The 8,250-nt window shown below is 36.3% G+C and overlaps 1 protein-coding gene across 2 annotated transcripts; it reads left to right on the top strand.

Annotated features, from left to right (window-relative positions):
- The first annotated feature begins 4,294 nt into the window (after window positions 1–4,294).
- Window positions 4,295–8,017, top strand: LOC132312115 (uncharacterized). Of its 2 annotated transcripts, XR_009483187.1 has the most exons (3): window positions 4,295–6,056; window positions 7,622–7,673; window positions 7,765–8,017. XR_009483187.1 is itself a non-coding variant. In XM_059810375.1 (2 exons), exon 1 carries the CDS (start codon window positions 4,439–4,441, stop codon window positions 6,014–6,016), a length of 1,578 nt encoding a protein of 525 aa, XP_059666358.1. In that variant the 5' UTR covers window positions 4,295–4,438; the 3' UTR covers window positions 6,017–6,056; window positions 7,622–8,017. The 2 variants fall into 2 exon arrangements, 1 of the variants encoding a protein (XP_059666358.1); XM_059810375.1 differs by having other exon boundaries at window positions 7,622–8,017.
- The last annotated feature ends 233 nt before the right edge of the window (window positions 8,018–8,250 follow it).

Genomic DNA, 8,250 nt, shown 5'->3' with positions numbered 1-8,250 from the left:
TCATAAATCCTATATATATATCCATAAACCTATATCCTTCCGCAACACTTATTAATTAATTATATTTATACATAATTAAATCAACAAAAATGATTATTTAAATAATCAAATACCCATGGGCCTTTATTAATTAACCCATCAAGGCTTCATTCAAGCCCAAGACCATCTCCTTTGGTCCAACATTCCTTAAACTCAAACCAATTAATTTAAATAAATAAAATAATTAAATAAATACTTAAATTAAAATAACTAATTACATAAAGCATATAAACAAACAAAAATGTACAACTAAGTCACATCATAACAACACGCCAACAATTCAATCAATAATTAATAAGTACACAAACAATCAAACATTATACAATAATTCACGAAATAAAAATAAAATAAAGCAATTAATCTAAGCACCCAATAAAACAATTCGATTAAAATTAAAATAAACACAATTAATTCAAATTAAATCATTTAAAATAAAATAAAAATGATTAGTTTTAATTAATAAATCCTTTAAAATATTGGGGTATTACACTAGGTGCACAGAACACAAGCCAGAGGGAAGGAGGAAGAAAAGAACTTGCCTGTGATTTCAGTTTTGAAATCTTGGCGTCGTGTCCACTGTTCCGGCAACACTGAACTACTGTCTATCCTCCTCTTACTTCTGCTCTTCCCTTCTCCTAGGTCCGACCTTGAAGCCTCAGTCGAATCCCACACCGAACGTGCTCTGTTCTCTCAAAACCTCACTCTGTATCTCTCTGTAGCTTTGATACGTGAATTATGCTTATGTTTTCTAAAACCCTAAACCACCGTAATGTGTATATTTATAGGCTTATAACAATAAAACCCTAATTAAATTAAGACAGTTAATTCAAATAAGTCAATAAAATAAACAATTCCATTAAATTAAAACAATTCACTTAAATAAGATAATTCATCAATTAATAAAATTTAACTTCCATAATTAAACAACTAAATCACAACTAAATCAATTAAAGAAGTAAAACCATTAAACACTTAATCAAATAAACAAATAGGCACACAAAATGCAAGAAAACAATAATTAAAATACCAAGACTATCATTTTTAAAATTAGGGGTATTACAGTTAGCCAGTGGTAACGTTTTGTGGTGTCGAAAATTTCCGTTGAATATCCTTTCGCGATCGTCGGTTACGTGGTGCATAACTGGGCTGCTGCTACTCGTTCTTCCCCAGTTGTTGGTGTTCTGTTGCCGAAGTATTAAAACGCAGCAGTCTTTGGAATGGTCGATGGTTAGGTTTCTTTGGCCAGTGACTATTTTATAGATTGAGGGGGAGTGATACTGCCTAAGCGTCCACTAAAAGATTCATTGTGGAGATTGGTGGGACATGGGCACGTGTGGCATCGAGATCTGTTATTGCCCCCCACTTTAATTATGTTTCTAGGTCAGGTCACACACGTAGACTCTGTTAAATACGTTCTACATTGTGTGGTCACGAGTAAGGGTATCTCTAATGCAATGTTAAAAGGGCTGTTATTTCTAAAATATAATAAGTGGGCTTAAAAAGGGGCTCTCCAATGCATTGCTATATTGTCTGTCAATTTTTAACTTTGCCAAAATTAATGCCAATTGTAGCACAAGAAATAGCTACTACTATTTCACACAGAGAGAGAGGCGAGGGTTCAGATATATATATATATATATATATATATATATATTTAAAAAAGATCATAAAAAATTTCACCAAAATAGGATTTAGTTTGCAAAAACAAGAATTAAAGACCTTGATTAGTTGATTTAGAAAAAAAAAAAAAAAAAAAAAAAAAAAAAAAAAAAACAAAACCCACACATACAAGTTACCAGTTGCAGAGAGAGAGGGGGGGGCAAGCTTGAGAGTTGAGAAACAGCGGCTGAAGTTTGCGAACGGCTAACTTGAACTGGAACAGCAGGCGATAGAAACTGAAAGATATGGGTTTTGATTTTTTGAACAATCTAAAATGATATGTCGATATGGGTTTTGATATAGGAAATAGGTTTTGAACGTTTGATTCTTGCATAGATAAATTGAAATATTTGGGTTTTGAACTTCTGATTCTTGTTGATTTTGTAGTTTGCAGTTGCACAGAGAGAGAGAGAGGGGCAATTTTAGAGTTGAGAACTAGAATGAAGATGGAGGCGATTGGGGAGGCTGAAATGATTTGCCCTAAAAATATATATATTTTTAATAATAATATAATCAAATATATATAATATACATATATATATATATATATATAATATATATATATATATGGGTTTTGATTTTTTGATTTTCTTTTACATCATTTTGTTTTTTCTCTCTTTTTTTCTTTTTTTTTTTTGGGTCTTTTTTTTGACCAGATATTTTAGATTTTTGCTTCTTTTTAATTAAGTTGAATTTTAGTTTCTTTCTAATGTCTACAACTTGACTTGGAATGTGCCTAATATTAATATTACTGATGCAAATATGAATGGTGGGAATGGTAGTTGAAAAAGAATGATGGTTGTGTCAAAAAATAGCATTTTGCGTAAAATGCACCATTGGAGCAGAATTGCTAAAATGTAACATTTTGACACTGTAAGCAGATGTCAAAATATAGATTTGGCATGCAAAAATAGCTTTTAGCATTGGAGATGGTCTAAGTGGCGTCTTTTATTCACTTGTGTTAGCGCTGTCATCCTTGGTAAATGTAATTGGTTTATTAGGCTTTTGTTTTCCACGTCACTCCAGCTGCGTTATATTGACTACAAGTCACTTTTCTTAAAGCCTCGAGTACATTTTGTGCATCTTTTCAATGCCTTGGTGTATCCATTAAGCCATCTTTTCAATACCTTGGCGTATCATCACGTTAGGTTCTTCCCAGTTTATTTGAGTTAAAGCGTATCAAGTATGCCTCTGTATTTCTTGTATGGAGGTTGTGTGTTGCCTTCGAGCTATTTGTTTGGGCCTAAGTGCCTTATTGTTGCTTTCTTTTTGGGTTGTCTGTTTTGGGTAGCTTTGTATTATTATTATTATTATTTTTTGGCTGGCACCGGAACTCACCTGAGCAGGCCTCCTTCGGAACCTACCACAGGCTACAAATCGGGGATGCTGTCGACTGCCCCACACCTCAGCAATAATTTTAGTCAAGGGTTATAATGACGATGTACAAGTTCGAACCTGGGACCTGAGGCAGTCCAGGTCGTGACCTTACCATGTATCTTGGATGCAATGGAAAAGTTTTTCAGGGTTTTACTCCCTTTGTCTTGAAGGGTGTCGTTGCTGGTATCTTGGTAGCGGTGATATGTCTTTATGAAATTGTCTTATGCTGTGTATTGATGTCATTTATTTCTTGTCACTTTAATATCTGTATGGCACTCCGGGTTCTCCCTTCGTCTTGGGTTAACTCTGTTTATAGACAAAGGTACAAGGTAATAAATGTTGTTGTCCAGCTCAGGGGTGGAACTATGAATGGGCTAACCTGGGCTATAGCCCAGGTCCAATTAAAAAATTTCATTTAGTACTACTAAACCCATGTATTACTATTCATTTTCCTATCATTCAGCCCAGTCCAATCCGTAATAAAACATTAACTCGGCCCAATCCAAACACATTGTTGAAAACCCAAACACATTGTTATCTGAACTCTCTTTTTCTCAATCTGCAAAACCGTGTAAACATTACAATTTGAATGTTCAAACTTACAAACAATTAAAGCTTCCTCAAATTGTACGACAAAGTTGCTCTTTTGAACACAATTTTAAAGTGAAAAAGTAGCCCTGGATGCTTCTAATCCAAATCATTCTCTGCTTGAATTTTTTTCCCCCCAATAAATCCTCTGTTTGAAATTTTTCTTTAGAACTCCCCACTCTCAAATCCTGGCTCCACCCCTGGTCCAACTCTCCTGGAGTCATGTTCCTACGTATTGATTTATTCAGTTTCTTTAAGAGGAATTTGTTCTCCCTATTGCGCATAATGTAAAGACTAAAACTTTTCAAGGTAGAACGGCTTAGAAAGGTAGCATGCAAAGATCTATGTATTCGCCTCTATAGCATGCAAAGATATATGTATTTGTCTATATGTATTTGTCTATGTACTTGTGCCCCTCCTCATGTACTTGTTGCTTTATAAGCCTATAATGTTTATAATCTTTTTGTTTGGCAGGTTAAAAAAAAAAATCTCAATTATGTTCGGGTTAGACCTTTTCGATCCAAACCCATAACAAACAGATTTGACCCAGTCGTCCCACTCAATTCGGTTCCGTAGGAAAAATTGTATTAATAAGACAAAGGAGCTACCACACCCAAGCCCAACACTTCAACCCAAGTGTTGTGGGGCTTGTAAAGCATTTTTCAGAATAAAAAATGCTTGTAATGTACTAGATATAAATTAGGGTTTTAGAAATGGGAGTGATGATATTTCTAGGTCACGAATTAAGTGGTATCTCAGAGTCAGAGAGAGAGAAATGGCTAATTGGAGGAGTTTTGGCGATCGGATGCTGTATTGCCACCGGTCTATTCTAAAAACATGGTGCAATTCTACCAATCCGGCGATCTTTCACAACTCCAGTATCGGTGGTGGGGGTGGTGGTGGTTTGCTCCTTGGAGGAGGCGGATGCTTCAGAAAAGCTGCGACCTTTTTGCCGATCCGACATTGTTGTTGTTGTTGTTCTTCTTCTTCTCCACCTGTAAGTCCTCCTCGATCACTGTCTTCGTTACCGTTGCTCATGGTACCTCCAGGTGTTGCTGTTTTCGATCACAACAATTCAGAAAACAACGAGTCCAACAACAACAACAACAACAACGAGGAGGACTATTTTCATTTCGTCAGCCTTTCGGAGCAGAGTCAAATTAGGGTTCGGAAGAATCTTAGTATACCATGGCAGAGGGACCTCCTTATGCCGAACAAAGCATTTTGTGTGGGCTCTTCTCATGGATGGTTGGCCTTTAACCACCCTCGCAATTGTCACCCTTATCTCTACAACCCCTTAATAGACTCCCCTCATATCCCATACATTCCCCTCCCTTCCGTCGAAACCCTCCCCACCGTTCGCGGCGTTCGCTCCCTCAAATCCGATCATTCCTCCCCTTCCCCTTCTCTCATCACACAGTTCCTAATCTTACTCCACCAAAACAACGATATCAGAATGGACACCTTCGAGGAAACATTGTCCTCCAGAAGAATGAGTGGTTGTTACGTAACAAAACTTGCTATGTCATCATCCCCGTCCCTCCCCTGTTATTCTTCATCTTCAAAACCAGAACTTGACGACAACAACGACTGCACTATAATGGCCATCTATGGCAGTAATGAAGCTATTGCCTTCTGCAAACCCGGAAACGATAGGTGGACTGTCTTGGACGGTTTGTTCAAAGCCTATGGTGACATAATATATTTCAGCAAGGACCAACGATTTTATGCCATGAACTCATATGATAGCATTGAAGCTTGGGACCTCACAGACCCTTCTTGTCCCAAAAATCAAGTGTTTGATAAAATTTCCTTTGGTCTGAAGAAGCCTGGGGCCAAATTTGATGGATCTTATAATTGTGTATTAGATCATTATTTAGTTGAATCCTCGGGCAATCTTTTGCTGGTTTCCAGGTATAAAGCTGTAAGTGTTGATCGAACTGGCATTGTGCATCCTCGTAGGTTGGAAGAGAAAGTAGTAGTGAATAACAATGACAATGAGGAATGGGAAAGTCATTTCCTTCACGATGATGCTGCTTATTGGACTCTGGGATTTGATGTTCATAGGTTGGATTTCGATTGCAATAAGTGGGAACCTGTGGAATGCTTAGGTGACCGGGCATTGTTTGTGGGCACTAATCATTCATTTTCTCTCTCCACTCTCGACTATCCGGAGCTGACGGGGAATTCTATCTACTTCACTGATGATAACTTTATAGCATTTAATGACACGTATCGTGGCCATGATAATGGCGTCTTTCACTTAAAAGATAACAACATTAAACCTTGTTATCCAAACAGGTTGAAGATCTTTGACCCACATCCAATTTGGGTTGCCCCCAACACAATATAGTTCTACGCAAACATCTATTGGTGGATTTTTCTAAATTATGGTTGGTATATATGCAATTGCATAATAGGGTAGATTTTGGCTCCTAACAATTTGTGTTATTTTATTTTTTATTTTTTATTTTTATAATTATGCTAAACCAATTGGTGCTTGAATAGCTGTTTTTGCTTATAATTTTGGCAGGTGTTTATTAGTGTATGCTTAATTGGTGTGTGCATACAGTTAAAATTTGTGCTTGGTAATAAGAAGGATATGATGAAATGAGCGTTGTTCTGTTGATTTCAGTTTGTTACTGTTGGGTGCATTGAAGATGAAACTAGATAAGCAGCTATACATTCGGCTATCTTACTTTTTTTTTTAAAATTTGATTAATGCATGGACTTTTAATTTGATTAATGCATGGACGTGCTGAGTAGGACTTAAGCTGAGTATATGGCTTTCAAGCTTTTATTATTATTGTTATTATTTAATTTATAAAAAAAATCTCTCAGATTTGACCATTGACTACAATATTATTGCTTTAATACTAAAAAAATAGGGTATAGTAGCTTTATTCAAATCACTAATTTCAAATTGTTATATTTTTACTTTGACTACAATATATGTTCACTAATTACAAATTGGGCCAAAGGCTATATATCCGACTGCTAAAAGTGCCTTGAGGCCAGTTTTGTAGGTGTGCAGAGCACATTTTTTAAAAATTTCTAATTATTGTTCTTTTATCACCTAGATTCCCTTTTGGATTTTTAATCCATTTACAAGCTGTTTATGTTATCGAACAAGCTTGTGTTTTTCAATTCCCTGTTGATTGCTTTTTTTTTTTACTCACAACTACGAACTGTGAAGTTTGGCTCTGCTCATCAACGAAGGTCAATCTGCGTAGATTGATGCTGCCAGAATCTACGCTCAACTTTGGATGTAGACGGTTCATTCTTTTGCTAAGATAGATGATACCAATTTACAGAAAGCAATGCCTAAAGATCATGATCATAAAATAAGTCAGGATGGCCGGTTGATAGATCCTTTTTGAGTATTTTAAACATTGTGAAATTAGTTTGTTATGTGAAGGTTCTGGTCTTCTAGATTGGACTTTCTAATATTTACATATGTTCAACATGCTTTTTGTTCAATTCGAGGTTTAGTATCTTGATTGCAGTGAAGTATTTGCTCTAGTCATTGTAACAAAAATGTCTAAAGAGTAGTAATGCTACGAACTGAGATCTTAACAAGGTCTCTTTTCACTATTAGATAAGAATAGAATGTTGCTCCTTTTACGGTAAAATTTGGTACTATCGGATTTGTGCTTGAAAGGTGCTTTTGCTTATTCTTCTCATTGGCTGGTGTTTATGAATTCAAGGTCGGCAATGTTATGATTATATGAGCATTATTCCTGTGTATTTCAGTTTGTTACTGTCTTGAAGATGAACTACTATATATTGGGCACCTTACTGAGTTTCATTTTATTTGTATTATAGTTTGGGGTTGCTGGGTAGGACCTCAAGCTGTTTTTCCTGTCTTCCTGTTGCATGGCCAATTTAGACTTGACAGAAAAAAGAGTAGGACTTCAAGCTGAGTAGGGCATCTTATGGTTTGCATTCTTTGTTGCAGAATCTGCTGCTTTGTTTTTCTTCTTCTTTCCAGCAGCTCTGGCAACGACTTGGTATGTCATCAGCTCCATTTGTTCTTTGCTATTCTTCATTATCATCAAAACCAGAACTTGACAAGGACCGCACTATATTGGCCATCCACAGCGGATCTGATGATATTGCCTTGTGTTAACCTGGCGACGATAGGTGGACTGCCTTGGATGGTTTGCTCCGCTCCGATGTAATACTAACATCATATATTTCAGCAAGGATCAGCGATCCTCCTTGTCCTGAAAATCAATTGTTTGATAGTCCTGACTTGCTGTCCTGGGAAGCTTGAGCACGAATTTGCATATTCTTGTGATGAGACAAGTTATTTAGTTGAATCCTCTAGGAAACTTTTGCTGCTTTGCTGGTTTATAGCTGTAAGTGTTGTTGAACATGGCATGGCACAGGTTGGGAGAGAGAGCAGAGAATAAAAATGATGACAAGGAAGGAGAAAATTATTTCCTTCACCACGATGATGATGATGATGATGCTTGATGTTCAAGTTAGATTTCGATGGGAACCAGTTTTTTTTTTTTTTTTTTTTTAAATCAACTGAAGATTTTCGGAGGTGATGGGGAATTTTATCTAACTTAAGAGACAGAT

This window comes from Cornus florida, unplaced genomic scaffold (assembly GCF_030987335.1).
Source record: "Cornus florida cultivar Cherokee Brave unplaced genomic scaffold, ASM3098733v1 CherokeeBrave_3.0.0_Hap2_Chr01, whole genome shotgun sequence".
Classification (NCBI taxonomy): domain Eukaryota; kingdom Viridiplantae; phylum Streptophyta; class Magnoliopsida; order Cornales; family Cornaceae; genus Cornus; species Cornus florida.
This window is presented reverse-complemented; position numbering and strand designations above follow the sequence as displayed.

Excerpts from the sequence above, each read along its gene's own strand:
- LOC132312115 (XM_059810375.1), top strand. The coding sequence starts at position 4,439 with ATGGCTAATTGGAGGAGTTTTGGCGATCGGATGCTGTATTGCCACCGG.